At 35.4% G+C, this 22,296-nt stretch overlaps 3 protein-coding genes across 9 annotated transcripts in view; 2 read left to right on the top strand and 1 right to left on the bottom strand.

Moving 5' to 3' along the window:
* Positions 1-139: 139 nt before the first annotated feature.
* On the top strand, positions 140-1,670 carry LOC105215720 (sex-regulated protein janus-A). Its single transcript, XM_011189781.3, has 5 exons — positions 140-261; positions 995-1,011; positions 1,065-1,226; positions 1,305-1,429; positions 1,487-1,670. Exons 1-5 carry the CDS (start codon positions 254-256, stop codon positions 1,577-1,579), a joined length of 405 nt encoding a protein of 134 aa, XP_011188083.1. The 5' UTR covers positions 140-253; the 3' UTR covers positions 1,580-1,670.
* LOC105215719 (maternal effect protein oskar) lies at positions 1,536-6,273 on the bottom strand. 2 transcript variants are annotated; one of them, XR_008472870.1, is made up of 6 exons: positions 5,674-6,273; positions 4,855-5,368; positions 4,388-4,794; positions 3,331-3,709; positions 2,002-3,262; positions 1,536-1,938 (listed from the first exon to the last, which is right to left on the bottom strand). XR_008472870.1 is itself a non-coding variant. In XM_011189780.3 (5 exons), exons 1-5 carry the CDS (start codon positions 5,792-5,794, stop codon positions 3,160-3,162), a joined length of 1,524 nt encoding a protein of 507 aa, XP_011188082.1. In that variant the 5' UTR covers positions 5,795-6,273; the 3' UTR covers positions 1,536-3,159. The 2 variants fall into 2 exon arrangements, 1 of the variants encoding a protein (XP_011188082.1); XM_011189780.3 differs by having other exon boundaries at positions 1,536-3,262.
* LOC105215715 (tight junction protein ZO-1) overlaps positions 5,002-22,296 on the top strand; it is a 54,898-nt gene continuing 37,603 nt past the window's right edge. Inside the window, exons 1-2 of one of the 6 annotated variants that reach the window (XM_054236154.1) lie at positions 5,002-5,125; positions 20,241-20,316. Coding sequence is in view for 5 of the 6 variants with exons in the window: in XM_011189769.3 (XP_011188071.2) it covers positions 10,053-10,695; positions 20,241-20,316 (719 nt within the window). In the remaining variant the exon portion in view is untranslated. Of the gene's footprint in view, positions 5,126-9,437; positions 10,696-20,240; positions 20,317-22,296 lie in introns of those variants that run through there. The other 5 variants (XM_011189769.3, XM_011189768.3, XM_011189767.3 and 2 more) reach the window with 5 other exon arrangements.

Below are 22,296 nucleotides of genomic sequence, written 5' to 3'. Positions count from 1 at the left end.
TTATTACACATTTCTCCATTGTACAGCCTATTACTTATAACTCGTTTACACTTTAGTCGACAACCTGCCGATTGGAACTGTGCTTTTATATAGAGATCGTTGGCAACACATCGGTACTCAAGCAATCTGGCAACTACGAATTTCTGTTTGTAGACAAATCCGGATCGATTTCGATTGTCGATTGTGAATATGGAGTTATCGACATAAATTCGAAAACTTATTGGCGATAGGTTATCAACATTCCCAATGTGTAATGTACGGCAAAGATAACATGATACGAAACTCTTTCATTCGTGAGAGAGCTGTCAAAGTCCGCATTTTTTATAACATTTGGCAGTGGTGCCACTGCGGGAAAACATAAGTTAGGAGATTTTTATTCGATTTCTTGGGTATTTATTGGTTTGCAATTTACGCTTAATAGAGACTTCTTAACCAATATTACACCAACACAAACACTTATAAATATATATTTTAAGATAAACAATAAACATCTACACATAAAAATAATAAAATATTATAATAATTAAAAATCGTACATATTATTAGTCAACATAAACAAAAATTTAGCTTAGTTGAATTTAGTAACATATATTTATTTATATTTTATAAACCAATAAACACCTTAATATATTCTCTAAAAGTTTAAGAGAAAATTTGTAATCAGATATGTATTTACGTAAATGGCATTTAACACTGCCAAAGAACGTATATTACTTTTGTTCAAATAGCCACCGTTTCTTAAATAATATACACATATTAATTCCATTTAAATAAAAGTTAATAGTAATTCAAAAATCACAAAAAACTCATCGTACAAAAACGAACCATTTAATCATTTATTTCTGCGGGATTCTTAGTGGTAGCTCGTCATTTTGACTGTCAGCTGTTCAGTAGCCCATGATCTGGCTTTGTTGCCAACATCAAAAATGAGTTCATGGGCTCTCTCAACAAGCAAAAGAGAAGAGTTTCGTATCATATTATCCATGATGTACGGTTCGGTGATTAGATTGGGTAAGATATTTTGTCATGTCAATTATATATCCTAATTGATTAATGCATTCCAGGTTTTCGAAAGCTTTGTAAAATGGCTGATGCAAAATTAGCAGCGGTTCCAAGTGTAGATATTGAGGAAGGAGTTTTCAAGTATGTATTAATAAAGGTATACGGAAAGGATGAGTCTTCACATAAAAACATTGTAAGAGGATACGCAGATTGTCAGTGGCATTGTAAGATTAGAATTAGTTCGGCTTATGTTTATGGATAAAGTAATTACGTATATGTGTATATGTTGATTCTTTGTTAAGCCGATATCTACGATCGATCCAGCGAATCCTGTAAGGGATTAGGACTAGAAACAGAATGTCTTGGCGGTGGTCGCATTGAGCACAACCCGGATTTGAAGTTAATAAAAGTGTACGGCTATTCACAGGTTCTAACAATTTATTCAAAAAAATATATATACAATTTTAACAATTATATTTTGCAGGGTTTTGGAAAGGCGGACCACGCAGAAACCAAAAAAATATTGCTCGATAAGTTTCCACAATATGACATTGAAATATCCGATGAAGGTTATTAAATCTATTTAGATACCTACTTCATCATTATGTTTAAATTTTGAACTGATAAGTATATATGAACGTTAGTTAAATAAAAAAAAATGAAATATATTTGAACCGCAATCTGGGTTTACAGTGGAGTACTTAAGGAGCGTTGAGTAGTGTGTTTTCTAGCATTCGTATTACAATATGTGATGTATAATTGCCGGTCAAACCTGGCTACCATATTTTTATATTCTTGTAGCATGTTGCAGAGAATGTAAAAGTTTTGTATGTACAGATATGTAAATAAATTTAATGAAATCTATTAAATAACGATTTTAAGTTCAAATGAACGCCATAATTTTCCATGCATTTAAGCGATTTATGTGAAATAGTGCTAGAGTAAAGTTTAAACTAGTTATAAGTAAGAAGTTGTAAAGTTGAGTAACAGTGGCCATACCCGATACACATGTGTGTTCGATCTGTATGAAATCGTTTCGCCATACACGACATACAAGTCCATTTTACGCGCGTTCTTCAATGAATAAACATGGGAGAGATCAAGCGGATAATGTAACAACACTTTTTGAAAATCGACCAAGACAGCTAATGTTTTCAAAATTTCAAACAGCTAATAAGAAATAATGAAAAAACATTGTACTTTTCCGAACCTGAGAACCTGATGTCAAGGCTACAACTTATTCTTCAAAGTTGTCAGTTTTTGCTATTTCTGTAAACTATTTTTTTTTTAATTTTTTTGATGCATTGAGTTGTTATCAATAACAATCAATAACTTCAACTGCAGTTTGGTTGTAAGCTGCAATAAGACCAAAAATTACAACTGGCGTTTATTTAACAAAAATTGGAGTTAAAAGAAAATAACAGTTTTTGTTTAATTAAATTAAGTTTCTATTAAAGTAATTGCAATAGAATCTCTAAACACCTAACTCTATTGACCTACATACATACATTTACATAAATACATTTACTTATATTTGGCGTACTCACTAGGCAGTATATTTATATTGCGATTAATGGACAATTGCACAACAAGGATGTTGCACCTTTAGTGGATGTTGGAGTGCAATTGTCCGAAATCTTATTACTATCTCAGATTTAATAAAATGTTATGGCTCGTTCATATTTAACTTATTAATTAATAAATCACATAGTACAATATTTAAACTTAAATAGAACACTGAAATATATCATTATGTGGAAAATGCTCTAGCTTCTACAATTGTCGACAAATCAACCGGTATTGATTTTGTAGAAGCTAAATTGTTTACATTTTCAACGGAATAATGGTATTTAAGGTAGGAATATTCAAAAACTTGATTCGAAAATATATATTGTGCACCGATATATATTTGAATACCATTTTTGAAGTACACCTACCAACCGTATTCGTTCCTAAAGAAGATATACAACAAAATAATGAAATAATCAATATTACTATGATAATAACTAACTATTACTTTTTAAGAAATAGATTTAGGTTATATCTAGCAAAAATTACCGCCTTCATAACAAACACAAATACACTTTAAAACAATTAAAAAAATTTAACAACAACATTCTAAATTTCTGGTCGGACGAAGATAATGATATAAAAATATTAATACTCCAATTGCGATTCTATTAATTGCAAAACTCGTTGTCGACCAATTTTGTTCCAAAACACGTACGGCTCTGAGGTACCCGTTACCATTCTTGGTTCACTGTAAAATATATTTAGTCAGAGCATTATGAAGCGCTTAGTTTTAGATCCTATTGGATGGTTACTTACTTCTGGAAACAATCGAATAGTATATGGCCTCTTTCATTAACTAGGCAGCTCCAAATGTCCATGACCAACGAGAATTTACCTTCCTTTTTTATAAAACTGTTGAAACGCTCCAATTTATTTTTGGTATGCTCATCGTGTGCAAAATTTGCAAGGGGTGCCAACGTCGTTAAAATTGGTGTAAATCCCTTTTTGAACATTAGGTTGATAAGTTCGCGAAAGTCATGTTCTATTTGTACCAACGACCGACCTTTCATTATATCCACAGATCCGATGTTAACGATAACACTTTTACACTGATCTTCCAATTGTCGAACTCGCCTAATTGCACCGCAAATAGTTTGTCCAGATACGCAAAGCCCACTCTGTAGTACTTTGTCATCTATGTATATCATAATATAAATTAAAAATATAAGGTTAGTTTACAATGCGAAGAATACGAAAAATGGATATATTTTTGAAATTATTCGCGATTTGAGAAAAAAAAAATGGTGTATGACTATGATGATGGATAAAAACACATTTTACTGGGTGAAGCTCGGTTTCGGAAAGAGCAGTAGATACATCGATATTGAAGAGGACAAGCGGCTGATGAGCCTACCTGTTATAGGAAAAAAAAACTTCCATAAGTTATTTCTATACAAGATCACTCTTTCAATCGATAAATTTATTTTCTCTTTTGCTGTGATGTTAATAAATAAACTCTGTTCCCTCATTAAATATATGGTAATTTGTTTAAAAATGGGTTTCTGCAATAATTGAGATACTTTAACGCAATAAGGTTAAGATATTATATTAACATATATTAAATAAGGGTCTATATAAAATTGACGACCACCATCGATTGTTCAAAAGTAATCATTGAGATGATTTTTAATCGAATGTCTACTTAATATAGGACGAGTGAGTAAAGTTTAACTTATTAATATATGTATGTATATATTAGTATACCGTGCGTGGATGGAAAACCTTAGTGTCTCTATCGAAGAGTTGGATAGTTCGTCGATAGGCCTGACTACTGCCGGACTACAGTTTCTGGACTGTTTATATTTCAACTTACATTTTTTGAACTTGCATCTTAATTCCATACGCGCCAAAAACAGAAAAAAATCATCACCCAATAAGGGGAAGTCCAAAAGATGTGCCTCATAGTCGGAATCTGTCGTGTAGATCGAATCATTATATCGACTGCTTTTGGTACATGTTGGTGAGGTCGGTCGACTCGTACTTGTAGGTATATATCTCGCCGTAGGTTGTTTAAACGGATTGAATTGCTTTTCCAGTTTGTTCGTGTTTAAATAGTTCTGCTGTTGTATCGATCTAAATTGACTTGTTTGACTTATCGATTTTATTTGTGTAGGTTGTTGTTTCGGAAGTCGACTATTCAAATTTGAATAATGATTGTTATTGAAATTATGTCCGAGATTTTGTGACGCCACTTTTGGTTGGTTGTATAATCTATTGAAACTATTAAAAAATATGGAGTTAATTATTTACAATTGGTATGGAAATGGAAATCATACTTACAGATGATTACAGTTGTCTTGATAATAATTATTGCTTCCTGCGTCCACATTGTAATTCGAAACACCGTCATGATCATTAGCCGGCAATAATGCGGATTTTTCTAGACCCACCTTAGTTTTTGCCACATCTATATTTGTCGATTCGCTTATTTTATCATCAACGTGTTTCTTATCAATGCATTCAGTATTATTTCCGTAATCAATCTGTTTGTGCTTGCAGTACCAAAGCTCATCGCATTCCTTTTTCTGAGATGAAATATTGTTTACGACTGGTTCGTATCGCTTTTGTTCGTTATATTGAATAAACTGTTGTTTTTGAGTTGAAATTTGATGCTGTTGAGGTTTTTGCTGCTGTACCAAATCGTAGATATGCTTTGTTCTTGCTGAAGGCCGGACATTAAAAATAAGCTTGCCATTTTCATTACAATATGCAGTCACAAACGGAATTGAGAGCAGGAACTCGGTGATGTTTTGATAAATTGGAAACACAAGACCCATATTTTTTCGGTAATCATCTATAACAATACATAAAAAAGTAAAGTATTCAAAACGACCCAAATGTGATCATATGTGTAACCAACCAACAGTTTTCGAAATTTTATATATGTGTATATGTATATGTATGAAAAATAAACTTCCTACATCAAAAGATATCACATAACGATCAAACATAAAATATAATTGGCTTTCATATAAACTATCTTAGCAAATTATGACAGTTGTAAATCTTTATTAGAATCTTTATAGAAGAATATCTAATAAATATTTGAATTAGGTAAACTACAAAAGTAAATGCCTTCAAGAGGGAGTACTAACTTACCCTTTATGTCGGTTATAGTTGCTCCTTCCTGAGAGCGGGCCATTAGAATGCTTCGCACTTCCACGTCCAAATCAGGAAATGCGTTTCGCAATTCTAGGAAAGCTTCGTGCATGATTGTCATAGCTGCGTGGTATTTGGAGTCGCTGTACAAACCTTCGCAAATAACCGTCGAAGCGGCACTTGTTATCAAAGTAGAAGACAAAATGTTGCTTATAGTGAATAAACATTCAGTTTCACTACTTTTTTTGTCGCTAAACTTTACTATAAAGGTATTGTGTGTTTGATTAAAAAGTCGAACTATTTCGGAAATTTTTGCGCATAAAAATATTCGCAATATTCTGTGCTTAAAACTTGTAGTCGTTATTAAAAATGAGTACTCGTTATAGAAATCGTATCAGTTACTCGCACTGCTTGAAAAAAAGCATTAGTTGAAACACGTGGTAAAGCGCTCTTCCCGCAGTTGGTAGCTTCTCGAATCACTAACCAAATAATTTTAGGTGAGCACATTAGTGGACATCTGTATATCAGTGCAAGATCACACAAACGTGTATACATAAACACTTAGGTACCTAAGCAATGATTAATATGAATTGACTTTGATTGACTCTGCATTACATAGTCCTAACACTTGTCCTGAGAGTCCTAACGGTTGTATTCATTTCTTGAATGAACAATGTCTTGATAATAATCTACAACATATCTCTCTTATTCTCGCAATTGTCGGTCTCAAGCGTTTTGGGTTGAGATCAAGTAGTGCTCTCTCATTTGGAAAGTTGTAAATGCTTAGATATGTGTATAATTTTAAATTTATGAAGTGCTTTTTATGTCTCTCATTCAGTAGAATTGATCGATTGCATTACCAGCATTGAAGTATCGCAAAATGCATACAATGTTTGAATCGATAATATAATATTATATATTATTTATTAATGGAAGAAGTATTTAAAATAGTAGGAAACCCGATAGTGATAGATTTTAATGATTGTAACAGACGGCATGAGCGAAAGAATTTGAAGAAGCACCCAGGGCAACAGGTTGCGATAACTTGAGTAAAAATGGAACTGTTAATGAAGCCTGGTAGACGTCTTCCTTGACGCTATGAGAAGTCTTGGTATTTCAGATGGGCGAAGTAGAACCATTGCCCCGCTAACAAAATACGGTTAACCAAAAAACGAAAAAATAATAATAATAAAAGTAAAATTTGATATGGGAGATTGGAGTAGGGAAGGTTATTCGGATATAATTTTTGGGGAGACTCCCTTACGGTCCCGCCCTTATACGATTTTTGTATATAACTAAAGCTTTTTCAAACTTACTGAATGAAAATAGGTGAAAATCACTAACGAAAACCATCAAGGTTGTGCAGAGGGACTGCACTCAGTTTGGTATATGTAATATATAAAGTTTTCCAAAAAATTAAATAACAATGCCTGAAAATATTTTGACGCTCAAAGGGTGTTGTTGGAATATTACTATTCGTTAGTGGTATTGTAAATTATTAGGTTTCTCCACCGTATACTCCGGATCTAAACATCAGAACGAGCATTCACGAGAAAGAAGTTTTCGTAAAACTTAGCAATAAAATTATGTCGAAAGGCCGGAACTGCAATAATTGATGTAGCACACGCGATGACAACGATGTTCAATTATTAATACGAATTTTGTTCTTGATATATATCAGACACATTAAAAGGGTTAACACTCTAGCTAATACGAACTATCGTTTATCGAATTAGTTCTATTTTATATTTAAAATAAAATGTCGTCTTACATTTTTGATTCCCCTTTCGGATAATTTTTGATGTGTGTCATATTTCATCTAAAAATCGAAATCGGGCTATACCTGTTGAAGCCCGGAGATCCAAATATTATTAATTTTTACCCAAAATATCAGTCAAGTTGTGACCTTACCTTAATAGAAATATAGTTTAGTTCTTTACTTAACCTCAATATATACATATATGTATGTATGTATGTGATTATGTATGTGTGTGATGCTGGTTTACCCGGTTATAGCAGAATCGATGATAGTGCGTCACTTCTCTCTTTACTTTGCAGTTCGGCGCCAGTTGGAGATCAAAAGTGTAACCAGGTCGCTCTCCACCTGGTCCCTCCAACGGAGTGGAGGCCTTCCCCTTTCTCGGCTTCCTCCGGCTGGTACTGCATCGAACACTTTCAGAGCTGTAGTGTTTTCGTTCATTCGGACAACATGACCTAGCCAGCGTAGCGGCTGTCTTTTTATTCGCTGAACTATGTCAATGTCGTCGTATAACTCGTACAGCTCATCGTTCCATCGTCTGCGGTATTTGCCGTTGCCGTTAATGAGCGACTTGTGGAGTTTGATTTTCGTTCGTCGAGAGAGGTCTTTACTTTTCAATTGCCTACTCAGTCCAAAGAAGCACCTATTGGCAAGAGTGAAGCGGGAAAAAGCAGAACTAACGGCGCGGTTGTTAATATCATCGGCGTACGCCAGGAGCTGTACACTCTTATAGAAGATTGTACCTTCTCTATTTAGCTCTGCAGGTCGTATTATTTTTTTCAACATCAAGTTAAAGACGATAGTGAGTCACATTGTCTGAAATCTCGTTTGGTATCGAACGGCTAGGAGAGGTCCTTCCCAATCATGACGGAGCTTTTGGTGTTGTCAACGTCAACTTACACAGCCGTATTAGTTAGTTTTGCGGGAATACCAAATTCAGACATCTCGGCATAAAGGCAGCTCCTTTTCGTGCTGTCGAAAGCAGCTTTAAAATCGACAAAAAGGTGGTGTGTGTCGATCCTCTTTTCACGGGTATTCTCCAAGAATTGGCACCATGCGCCATGCTGATCAGTTGTGGATTTTCCAGGTCTAAAGCCACACTGATAAGGTCCTATCAGTTTGTTGACGGTGGGCTTTAGTCTTTCACACAGTACGCTCGATAGAACCTTAAACTTTCTTCACTTACGTGAACTTCTACACATGATCCCATCCTCCTCCAATATATAATGTACGATCTAATAATGAAGTGACAGTATTATTTTGGACAACAGGTTGATGTTGAAAAGAAGTAAAATAAGTCCCACATACTAAATATAATGACTTTCGGCCTGTGGGTGAAATAATTGGTGTATTACAAAAAATCATATGAAATCGATTCAGAACTTGTACTTGTGCCAATATACTTATTATAATGGTTCCTGGTTGACTTGATGCCGAATATTTCATGGGATTTTAGAAATTTATTTTTAGATTATAATGAGTAAAAATTTAGAAAATCAGGCAATACGTAACAAATAATGACTTCCGTTCTACAGGTTATTTGTAATCGACTCACATATCATTCAGATAGAAATTTTTGCAGACGCCCGCAAAGACGTCCATGCCTCTGATTCTTACATTTAATATTCATAAATTAATATGAAATAAGGTTAATATTCGGCTGCACCCGAATGTAAACCTTTCTTTTTTTGTAGTCTAATAATGTATATTTTGCCATAATGATTGTATAACGACCGATATATTCGATTTTGAAATTTTCATTTTCAAACACTATACAGTAATGAGGTGAATTTGTAAAAGCAACAGATAGCAATTACGTATGTACTTACGAGTATACATAAAAAATTCACCACTGTTATCTATGTATCAGCCAGGTAGGCACACAGCCAGCCATTAGGTACATGCATTTCGAATGCACTCTCCCACCAAAAGCCATAGACACACACACGTTATACATATGTATTTGTATTTACAAACATAGTCAGACACAGATGCTCGGGAGAATATGCACTTAACTAGGGTTCACCACATTGCTAGCTTCTCTCACGTTTGGATTTTCTGTGCTTGTTGTTAGTGTTCATTTGTGCCTTTGTTATTACAATCCATTTGTTATGTTCGGATATTTTGCTTAGCATTGCTATTGTTGTTTCAGTGCCAACTCAAGGGAAGCCGGTTTGGAACGTAATTTCGATGTAGATATTTTGGTGTTTGGGTCAGTGTGGTGTTAAAGTTTGTAGAGAACGGAAGTGTAATGGTTGGAGCGCTAACTTCATTGAAAACGCGTTTCTCTAACATTTATTGAAAAGTTTTATTCATACATACAAATATTCAATGCTTAGTGCAATTTATGTGAAAAATGCTAACGAAATTTGAATTGCTAAAAAATGTGCATAAAAATAACGAATAAGAAAGAAATATCGTCCATATAATTGAACGTAGTGTAAATATAACGTACTACGAATAATACGTACATACTTATGTATGTATGCATACATATTATATTCGTGTGCGTGCAATACAAGCAGAAATACATGTGAATCGTTTGTTTGTGTTCGTTTTATGCAGCTGTGTGTGAGTTTCACCATTTTTGTGTTTTAAGCGTAGTGTTGTTTATTACAAAATGTCCCGGGAAGAGGAAGAGGAGGAAGTTCGTTCGCTGCTTTTGCGGCATAAGGATCGCATAATACTCGATTTGTGTGAAACGGATCTTCTGACGATCCTTGTAAAGAACTCTGTGCTAACACAGTCCGAGGAAGATTTGCTTTTGAAAACGTATTCTACGGCATCTGCTCCGTCCAGTGCTCCACCTAGCGCTGTGGTCATAAAACGAAAATTGAGTACGGCTGTTAGCAGCGGCAGCGGCAGTAGCAGCAACACAGTTACTAGTTACGGCGATGGTGTTGTCGGTGAGGAAGGCTGCTCTAGTGCTGCTGGATGCAGTAGTAGTAATTCTCGTAGTGCTAGTGTGATTGGCGACAATGCTCAAAGTGATAATCGTTCCGTTACACCGTCACTTGTGAATATCAGCGGAACAGATGGCAACATTGGTACTAGAACAGACCAAAGTGAAAATAATTGTGATGAAGATTTAAAATTGAATGTAAACTCATTAAATGACGCTGACATATATGAGGAGCAGTCTAAAAACTTAATAGAAATTATCGCCAAAGGTGGATTTATTAAATTCAAGCAGTTCTGCTATGCAATTGATAATGAATGCCCGAAACTTATTGAGGATCTATTCAATGATAAGGCGAAATGTGGTATGATATCTTTAATATTATTTTATCTTACAACAAACATACGTATATATGTATCTATTGGAAATAAACTTTCAAAACTAAAGTAAAAGTAGTAAAAAGTTTTAAAGATTGGAAATATTCTCAGTTTAATCCCAATTATATATCATTATTTGTTTGTTTATTGAATTGCATACTTATTGTTTTCTTGATTAACTCACAAACTTTGTAAACATGACTTCTAAAAGCAATTGTACATACGCAAGTAGATTCAAACAGGTAATACTATGAAACCTCAATATAGACATTACCCAGCATAAATTCCTTACTGTTATATCAATTTACTGCTTTTACTTTACCACTAGTGTGAATAAAAGATCAGCCGAATCTCGAGTCGAGGAGAGACCAGTAGTCAGCTGAGTGTCTTTTTTTCATACAAGCTGTAGAAACAAATAAAAACAAGTAATATGAGCCATAATAGTTTCGGGGAATTGAAAGTTTAACTTAAAATAAACTTCGATAAGTTTTAATGAGTAAACATTAGATTTGCGACATGCTGACATTTTCTTTATAAAGCACTCATGTGATCATTTAAGTGTTGAATGAAGAATTGCGGCATGTGGGCTAATACCTTTATGTAGTTATTGGATTTTAAAATCATTTGGCTAAATTATAAAAAACAAGTAAGGAAGGGCTAAGTTCGGGTGTAACCGAACATTTTATACTCTCGCAATTTATTTATTTAACTTTATTTATATTATATAATACACAATTTGACCCACATATTCGTCATATATATTGTATAAAGTCCATTGAAAGTTGGAAACCATAATATTAGGTTAGAAGCACGGAGATACTCGTGTTCGATATCTGTGGTCTTAAAAACCTATGTTCCGATTTCGGAGATTTTTAGAATGGGGCTGTCACACTCTAAACATAGTATTTGTGCATAGTTCTGCACCGATATCTTCACTAGTGCTTACTTTATACATTGTAAAGTAAACGATTCTGATCGTCTTCAAAGTTCTGGTATATAGGAAGTAGGCGTGGTTGTGAAGCGATTTGGCAAATTTTCATAACATATTATTGGGAGGTAAGGAAAATATTACAAACCAAGTTTCATTGAAATCGGTCGAGTAGTTCCTGAGATATGGTTTTGACGCATAAGTGGGCGACGCCACGCCCATTTTCCATTTTGTAAAAAAATAAAAAAATGCAGCTTCCATCTGCCATTTCTTATCTGAAATTAACCCACTTTTAGTAATATTCAACCTAACCTTTGTATGGGAGGTGGGCGTGGTTATTATCCGATTTCAACTATTTTCATAGTGTGTAGTGGGGTACGTAAGAGAATCGACTGCAGAAAGTTTGGTTTATATAGCTTCATTGGTTTGCGAGATATATACAAATAACAAATTTGGGGGCGGGGCCACGCCCACTTCCCCAAAAAATTACATCCAAATATGCCCCTTCTTAGTGCGATCCTTTATTCCAAATTTTACTGTTATAACTTTATTTATGGCTTAGTTATGACACTTTATGTGTTTTTGGTTTTCGCCATTTTGTGGGAGTGGCAGTGGACCGATTTTGCTCATTTTCGAAAGCGAGAGGGTTGCTTTCGAAGGTCCCAAGGAACATGTGTTCCAAGTTTCATTAAGATATCTCAATGTTTACTCAAGTTATCGCTTGCACGGATGGACGGACGGACAGACATCCGGATTTCAACTCCACTCGTCATCCTGATCATTTATATATATATAACCCCATATCTAATACTTTTATTTCTTGGTGACACAAACAACCGTTATGTGAACAAAACTATAATACTCTGTGCAACAGGTTGCGAGAGTATAAATATATATTCGATAGTTTTTAATATATTATTATTTATATGTAATGAATGATGAGTTTGTACTACGGTACAAAGGATGGATGGGATCATGTGTAGAAGTTCACGCAAGTGAGGAAAGTTTTTGATTGTCACTCACTTGGGAGTGGCCAGAAACGATTCTTCTCCACATGGTTCAAGCAGCTCACGACTTCCGGTTTTAGACCAAGTATCCTCTGGGTAGCCAACAGACATCCGTTTGAAGGCGAGCTAAAGTGAGAAGGCGAAGCCCGCTTATGCGGTTGTGCGTAGGGTTTGGGACCCACCACATAAAAACACCCCCCAATGAAAAATCTACGAAAGCCTCGGATGAGACACCCCCCTTTTGATGACGACCCCTGCAAACGTTTTAAGGATAATGATATAAGGGCATGCACCTGGAATGTCCGGACCCTTAATTGGGAAGGTGCCTCTGCCCAGCTGGTTGATGTCCTCATACGACTTAAGGCTGACATCACCGCCATCCAAGAAGTGCGATGGACGGGACAAGGACGGAAGAAGGTGGGTCCTTGTGACATCTACTACAGCGGCCATATAAAGGAGCGTAAATTTGGTGTTGGATTTGTGGTGGGAGAGAGACTCCGTCGCAGAGTCCTGGCATTCACCCCGGTGGATGAACGTCTAGCCACAATCCGCATCAAAGCGAGGTTCTTCAACATATCGCTGATTTGCGCCCACGCCCCAACGGAAGAGAAGGACGATGTGACCAAAGATGCTTTCTATGAGCGCCTAGAACGCACCTATGAGCGCTGCCCCCGCCACGATGTAAAAGTCGTGCTTGGTGATTTTAACGCCAGGGTGGGTAGAGAAGGTGTCTTTGGCACAACAGTCGGAAAATTCAGCCTCCATGACGAAACATCGCCAAACGGCCTGAGGCTGATCGACTTCGCTGGGGCCCGAAATATGGTCGTCTGTAGTACCAGATTCCAGCATAAGAAAATACATCAAGCTACTTGGTCGAAACACGCGGAACCAAATCGATCACGTTGTGATAGACGGAAGACATGTCTCCTGTGTTTTAGACGTGCGTACGCTCCGAGGACCAAATATAGACTCGGACCATTATCTGGTCGCAGCGAAGATACGCACCCGCCTCTGTGCAGCAAAGAATGCCCGTCAACAAACACAAGGAAGGTTCGACGTCGAAAAGCTGCAATCGCAACAGACAGCCACGAAATACTCTACTCGACTTGCACTCCTGCTCTCTGAGAGCACTCATCAGCATCTCGGTATAAGGGAACTGTGGAACGGCATCTCAAACTCACTGCGTACCGCTGCAGCCGAAACAATTGGTTTTCGGCAACGACAAAAAACAAGCTGGTACGATGAGGAGTGCCGTCTCGCAGCGGAGAGAAAACAGACTGCCTACCTCGCAACATTGCAAACGACCACAACACGTGCGGGATGGGATAGATACCGAGAGCTGAAGAGGGAAGCGAGACGCATTTGCAGACAAAAAAAGAAAGAGGCCGAAATGCGTGAGTACGAAGAGCTTGAGAAGCTGGCAGACAGAGGGAATGCTCGAAAATTTTATGAAAAAATGAAGCGACTTAACGAAGGTTTCAAGACCGGAGCATCCTCATGTAGAGACCAAGGTGGTAATCTGGTAACCGATGTCCAGGGCATACTGGGATTATGGAGGGAACACTTCTCCGACCTGCTGAATGGCAGTGAGAGTACAACACCAGGAGATGGCGAACCCGATCCCCCAATCGATGACGATGGAACAGATGTTCCATTACCCGACCATGAAGAAATTCGAATAGCAATTACCCGCTTGAAGAACAACAAAGCAGCGGGGGCCGATAGATTACCGGCAGAACTATTCAAATACGGCGGCGAAGAACTGATAAGGTGCATGCATCAGCTTCTTTGCAGAATATGGTCGGAAGAAAGCATGCCTGACGATTGGAATCTCAGTGTGCTCTGCCCAATCCATAAAAAGGGAGATCCCACAATCTGCGCCAATTACCGTGGGATCAGCCTCCTAAATATCGCATACAAGGTTCTATCGAGCGTATTGTGTGAAAGACTAAAGCCCACCGTCAACAAACTGATTGGACCTTATCAGTGTGGCTTTAGACCTGGAAAATCGACAACTGACCAGATATTCACCATGCGCCAAATCTTGGAAAAGACCCGAGAAAAGAGGATCGACACACACCACCTTTTTGTCGATTTTAAAGCTGCTTTCGACAGCACGAAAAGGAGTTGCCTTTACGCCGCGATGTCTGAATTTGGTATCCCCGCAAAACTAATACGGCTGTGTAAATTGACGTTGAGCAACACCAAAAGCTCCGTCATGATTGGGAAGGACCTCTCCGAGCCGTTCGATACCAAACGAGGTTTCAGACAAGGTGACTCACTATCGTGCGACTTCTTTAACCTGATGCTGGAAAAAATTATAAGAGCTGCAGAGCTAAACCGAGAAGGTACAATCTTCTACAAGAGTGTACAGCTCCTGGCGTACGCCGATGATATTGATATCATCGGAAGCAACAACCGCGCCGTTTGTTCTGCTTTTTCCCGCATGGATAAGGAGGCGAAGCGAATGGGTCTGGAGGTGAATGAGGACAAGACGAAATATCTCCTGTCATCAAACAAACAGTCGGCGCATTCGCGTCTTGGCTCCCACGTCACTGTTGACAGTCATAACTTCGAGGTCGTAGATAATTTCGTATACCTGGGAACCAGCATCAACAACACGAACAATGTCAGCCTCGAAATCCAGCGCAGAATAACTCTTGCCAACAGGTGCTACTTTGGACTGAGTAGGCAATTGAACAGTAAAGTCCTCTCTCGACGAACCAAAATCAAGCTCTACAAGTCACTTATCATTCCCGTCCTGCTTTACGGTGCAGAAGCTTGGACGATGTCAACATCAGATGAGACGACACTAGGAGTTTTCGAGAGGAAAATTTTGCGCAAGATTTATGGTCCTCAGAACATTGGCAACGGCGAATACCGCAGACGATGGAACGATGAGCTGTACGAGTTATACGACGACATTGACATAGTTCAGCGAATAAAAAGACAGCGGCTACGCTGGCTAGGTCATGTTGTCCGAATGGACGAAAACACTCCAGCCCTGAAAGTGTTCGATGCAGTACCCGCCGGAGGAAGCCGAGGAAGGGGAAGGCCTCCACTCCGTTGGAGGGACCAGGTGGAGAGCGACCTGGTTACACTTGGGATCTCCAACTGGCGCCGAACTGCAAAGGAGAGAGACAGGTGGCGCACTATCGTCGATTCGGCTATAACCGGCTAAACGGTTGCAACGCCAATCACATACATTTGTATGTAGGAGTAGCCAAATTTGAATACAAATTTTCATCAGAAAAAGTTCATTTTAGAAATAATATACGGTAAACTTTTAAAATTTCTATATTATCAATCTTAATTGCATATTTAGGAGGAAAATGTACGCAATCAAAACCGATTTTTTATTTGTAATGTGAATTATGTCTCCCACCTTATATTTATTTCAATTTTAATTTGTATAATATAAAATAAGCTTGATTTGGGGTCGCAATATGTTTACCAAGTGAGTGCGCTATATATAACCAGAACCATTATTTTAATAAACTTTTTTTTCGTGCATGCCATTTCTTGAAGCTCTTCATTTTGCATACACTTGATTTTTAGAACGTTAAAAAACAGCTTTGAGCCTGACACTAACTATATTTTAATGCCAACATAACAAAGAATCGAGGGTTAGTGAGAAGTGTTCACTTTGGACAAATCGGTTCTAAAATTTTGCAAAGTAAACAATCTCATAGCTTAAGCTGTGTTGTTCCGTTTATTTTAGCTTTATATCGCACGTCTCGCTTCGATTATCTCTAATTCGCTTTTGCTTTATTTTGGTAAATACAATCACCTTTGTATAGGTATGTATGTGCACACATGAGGCCATATTCTTATGAATACACAGACATTCGACATACATACATATGTTTTATATACTTGCACACCTACACATTTTTGTCTGTGTGAACCTATATGTAAGTACATATGTACATATAAAATTGGTCGCAAGTATGAATCATCAAAAGCCAGTTTAAAATTATTGTTTAGACATGTAAGAAGTTTTACATAAATTTATATAGTTTAATAATTAACGTACGAGCACGTAAGTGTAGTTATATTTTACGTATGCATATCGGGAATGAAGCATATACATATGTACATAAATTCATTTGGACTTTTGCCAATGATCGTAAGAATACATATGCTCTTTCACTTCCCCATTAGTTTGTTGAACAGTGTCTGTTTTGATGTATATGTACATATGGATAAACTAGGGAACTGTCAAGTGATGATTAGGATACAAGTTTAAATTTATTTTTTTAACTAAATATATTATTATTATATTGTATATTAATTATTATTTTAATTTATAATTTTTTAATAAACAAACCCAATATCTCAGTAACTAATTGACCAATTCCAACCAGATTTATCAAATAATATCTCCTTGTTATCCTAATGTTACACTTTGGCGAAATCAGTTCAAAACCATGTCTACTTCCCATACTTATATCACAATTTGAAATTTCATCTGATTCTACCTCTTTACATTTCCACTAGACTTCCGGTTGGAGTACCTTCATACTCCACTAATATTATTAATATAGTGATATTATAGAGATTGATTTGAATATATGTATATAACAAAATATAGTGATGCAACATATACATATTCCTTGGCACTGTGGGAAGGTAGCTATTCCAGATGGGCAAAATTGGGCCATTGACGCACCCACAAAATGGTGTTACCCGAAAAGTTAGGAATAAATCTATACAGGAAATCACAGGAAGGCGATGCATATTTGGACGAAATTTTTTTTGGAAAAGTGGGCGTGGCTCCTCCCCTTAATAGGTGTTTTTAAATATATGCATGTATATTACAAATTACCAATGCTATACAAACTAAACTTACTAAACAGAATTACCACGCCACTTCACCATTCCTACAAAGGTTATATTGAAAATTACTAAAAATGCGTTAACTCACCACTTTTGAGTCAAAAATAAAATCTCAGAAACTACTCAACCAATTTAAACAAAATTTGGCATATAATATTTTCTTGACTCCCGGATTACAAGGATGGAAACCACGACAACTTCCCATATAACTCTTTTGAATTTCGTCTGATTGGTTCACTTTACAATATAGAAATAAACAACCAATGAAAATGTCGGAATAAAACTTTAAACAAATATGTCACATATTTTTAATCTGTCAGTTATTTTATAAAAAATATTCTAGTGGACTTTATGCTTAAAATCAAATAAGTAAATTGCGAAAGTATTAAATTTTTTGTTACACCCTAACTTCGCTCTTCCTTACTAGATATAATATTCGGTATGGTATAGTATTGAGTCACGCAGATAATATCATGAAGATAACGGGGGCATCAACAACAGAATTCTACCAAAATAATAGAATGATTGATATAGATTTATGATTAAAGGTCAAAATTTAGCAATGTTTTTAAAACTATTTTTAAAAAACTAACTGAAAGAATGATAGTTTGATATGGTTAATTAATCAAGATTTGCAAATTTAAGTATGAATAAAGGATAAACCCCACCCGATATTACGATTGAAAATTAGTACGTCTTTAACAGTATAACAGTTTAAGGTAAAATTTTTTAAAAGTACTTGTTGGTAATTAAGAATTTCTTAGCGTGAAAAAATGTGTTGTTTGTAAGCAACTCAATATCTATGCTAGTTTTGTTTCATTGAAACACATATGCATTTGTATGTATGTATGTACAAATGGTCCATGTATACATACATATGCCCATTTTAAGAGCATTACTATCTAAGTGGGTTTCTGCATTTAAATCTGGCTACGCATACATATGTATATATGGATATATTTTGGTAATTTTAGTTTAAGATCAAAGTACTTGTATGAGCCCTTGTGTATGTATACAGATGTATATATGTACATATGTATGTACATATATGTATATGCGTTGCAATTGTATAAATGCAATTGAAGGCGAAAGTTCTCCAAATTGTTGAACAATTTAAAATAAATAGATTGAGCGCACTCACTTATAGATCATTTAAAGATATACAAACATACATATGTATGTCCATATATAAATATACATTGGATGTATGAATATAATCCACTCGTAAATGAAGGGAATTCAAAGAGGAATGCAATTATATCGAATTGAAAGGGAAATAAAAATGGGATATGCAAAGTGTAGATTTATTTCAAGAAATTTGATTCGCATGTACATACATATGCCGAATTAGACTATCTGAAAAGAAGTAAGGAAGTACAGGAATCGAAAAGACCGAAGTTAGCCTTTCGTCTAATTTCTTGTTTGGGTTTTAATAATAAATAAACTTTTTAGTGTAGATTATTTTTTCTATAAAAACGCCGAATAAACCAGACAGAATTACTTTCAATAGGAGGTCGATTTGCTGACGAAGAAATTCCAGAAATTCTAATGTTGGTGCTATAAACTAATATTTGCTAAAACCTTACCCTAAACACTAGTAAAAGTTGTTTCGGATGTTCGGAAAATACGAATATCCGGCGTTTATATAGAGAAGATAAGAAGTGACCAACGTTCGTTGGTGCTCGTGTCATTCACTTTTATGGACTTGTCGGTGAATTGTATTTCAATTACAATTAATGCATGGCCACATTGTCATTCGTCGTTTTGTATCATCGGGTTTTTTGTACGCTCTTTGTTGTAATGCATAGTCGCTGCAGTTCATTCAAATATAATTGCTCGCTTGTATTGCACTTAATTATGTTGTAAGAGCAAAGAGCGACAATTGATTAACCTCGATTCATTTTCCATTTACCAATGTAATGCTTTTCTGCGTTAAATAAATCACATTAATGTCTCTTAATTTTTTGAGTGTAATCCATTTATATAGATTGAAGGTTCCGCTCAACTGGAACCACTGTACATAAGAAAACATAAACCTGATTATGTGTTCGTTTAAGGATTACTTTAATCGAATCACCATAATCCAAAAAAACTTCGAGTTATAGAGACTTCCGAGTAATGGAAGTTAAATTGTATGAAATTTTACTTTTATTGTCCATTCAAGAGTTCGAGTTATTGAAGTCCGAGTTATGGAAGTTTAACGGTATATGTAAAGGTCAACGTTGCATGTAGCATCTTAAACTATTTATTATGTAGTCTACGAGACGTATGTAGCGAGTGTCACAGTGAGAATGTTCAAAATGAAAAATTTTCTAAAGTTTTGAATCGTTTCCTGAAAATACTTATTCTAGATTTTCGGAAAAAAATAAACAGTTAATTGTTTTAAAAAATCGAAATTAAAAAAAAATTCTTCGATCAGGCCTGAGTTTATTATGTATTCTAAAAGCTGTATGGATTTCATTAAAATCTACTGAGCGGTTATCGAGTTACAGTTGTCACCAGTTCAAAAAACATTTGACAGTGTTTTAATATATTTAGTACATATTATATAAATTGATATATTTATATTTCTATTCTAGTTAGTCTAATTGTCCTTTGGGCACATCGAAAATAATTCTCCCATTTAAAAGTAACCTTAGTTATTTATCAGAAAGACTGCTGTGGTCTGTTAGCGTAAAGCTCATAATGACTAAAATACAAATATATACACGTTTATTTAGCACTCATTAAATAGCTATTAACCATAAATTATTTTCAGATGCGGCAGTTAATAACACCTCTCCGTGTGAAGATAAAATTCAAAAAGAATTGGAGCCCATCGAATACATAGACAAGTAAGTATTTCTAATAAAGTAATTTGTATTATTTATAGTAAAATAAGGAATGGAAAATTATTCGATAACAATTTGTATATTTAATAATATAAAATGACTTTAGCGAGGTAGACGTTGTGTTTATATATATTTATACAAATACATATGTAAGTCTTCACTTTTTAGTGAAATAATACCTCGTATTTAAAACTATTTTTGCGTAAAATATTTTCCTCAATTCCTTCTTTAACGATATACAAATGTATATGTACATATGTAAATCAGCCTTCATAATAAAGAGATATTTAATATGACGATAGATGAAAACAAGAAAGAATAAAGAACGCTACCAATATAATACATAAATCATGTCTTTCTCAACTCGACATAAGCTACTCTTTTATACGAACACAATTACGTATTCTTGAATATTAAATAGAGTATTGGTATTTCCTAATATGAAACTTGTGTAACATGCAAACCAAGCATTTTTATACTCTCGCAACATATTGTATATAGAGTATATCAACTACTACACTGCGGCATCATTCATCGGCCTATGGCTTTTCAAAGCCCCATATACCGAAAATACGGACTTCAGTGCTTGAGACCATTTTTTACCCCGAATTTCTACCGTAAATCTCTCAGATATTCTGAAGAAATTAATATGTTTCTTGTAAAAGTTTGCCTCTCTGCCAAAAGTCGGCAAAATTGTAATAGCACAAATTACCCCAGACCTCTGTACTATATAAAATAATTTTAAACATTTTTTTTAACAAAAAATTACTAGGGTATAAAATGTTCGGTTACAACCGAACTTAGCTCTTCCTTACTTGTTCGTAATATATACACGCATAGATATACAATGTAAACATACATACATGTAGACATTTGTTTATGGGAGTGAATTTATAAATATTATGAGCCTTTCGGACAGTATTATTAGCATACTTTCACTGATTTACTTCTCCCCATATTGTTTCCCATATGTATTCAATATGTACATGTGTATGGATTTAATCTTATAAAACGCCTTTTGCTAATTTTTACTGCGAATCAGCTTTTAATTTTTCGAATTTATTTGCAACAAATTTGCATTTAGTAAATTGAAAACTAAAACACTGAAATTTGTTTATAGATATGGATATTTTATATACCGTTATTTTGCTTTAGTTCAACAGCTGAGTAGAGCCAAATGCTTAGCCTGCGCAAAGGTGTCAACAAAACTCGTTGAATCATATTGAACGAACGGAGAGTGAAAGTGCGTGAAATGTTTATATGTAGTTATATCTACCTTAGCAAAATGGCCACAGCACAGTTTTTATACTCTCATAACAGCTTGTACCGAGAGTATTATAGCTTTGTAAATATACATAACGGTTGTTTGTATATCATAAAACTAAACGAGTATATACATATACCCTTTATGACGAGGCAAGTTGAAATCAGGATATCTGTCTATCCGTCCGTTCGTCAGTCTTTTCGTGCAACGGATAACTTGAGTTAAAATTAAGATGTCTTGATAAAAATGGACAAAATTCGTTGCCACGCCCACAAAATGACGATAACTGGGAAGCAATAAAGTGTTATAACTAAGCTAAAATTAAAGGAAAAGAAAATGATATTAAGTACAGAGCATCACAATACGAAAATATTTGGATTATTAAGTGGGCGTTGCCCCGCCCCAAATAAGTTATTTGTATATATTTCGCAAACCAATGAAGCTTTTTAAACCAAACTTTCTGCAGTCTATTCTCTTACGTACCCCACCACACACCATGAAAATAGTTGAAATCGGATAATAACCACGCCCACTTCCCATACAAAGGTTAGGTTGAAAATTACTAAAAGTGAGCTAACTCACTAACGAAAAACGTCAGAAACACAAAATTTTACAGAAGAATTGAAGAATTCAGTGCCCCATAGTAATTTTTCACCGAAAATTTCGGTAAATCTCTCAGGTATCTTAATTTAATTCAGAGGAAATATTTCTCTTCTAAT

Source organism: Zeugodacus cucurbitae, chromosome 2 (genome assembly GCF_028554725.1).
Source record: "Zeugodacus cucurbitae isolate PBARC_wt_2022May chromosome 2, idZeuCucr1.2, whole genome shotgun sequence".
In the NCBI taxonomy this organism is placed as follows: Eukaryota; Metazoa; Arthropoda; class Insecta; order Diptera; family Tephritidae; genus Zeugodacus; species Zeugodacus cucurbitae.
Note: the sequence above shows the minus strand (reverse complement) of the source record. Positions and strands in the feature narration are given on the sequence as shown.

Bases quoted from the DNA above. Each gene is read 5' to 3' on its own strand.
- LOC105215720 (XM_011189781.3), top strand. The intron at 1,227-1,304 runs GTAAGATTAGAA...TTCTTTGTTAAG, and splicing joins CGCAGATTGTCAGTGGCATT to CCGATATCTACGATCGATCC. The intron at 1,430-1,486 runs GTTCTAACAATT...TATATTTTGCAG, and splicing joins AAGTGTACGGCTATTCACAG to GGTTTTGGAAAGGCGGACCA.
- LOC105215719 (XM_011189780.3), bottom strand. From the start codon at position 5,794: ATGACAATCATGCACGAAGCTTTCCTAGAATTGCGAAACGCATTTCCT. The intron at 5,369-5,673 runs GTAAGTTAGTAC...GTATTGTTATAG, and splicing joins AACTATAACCGACATAAAGG to ATGATTACCGAAAAAATATG. The intron at 3,263-3,330 runs GTAAGTAACCAT...TATATTTTACAG, and splicing joins CTATTCGATTGTTTCCAGAA to TGAACCAAGAATGGTAACGG.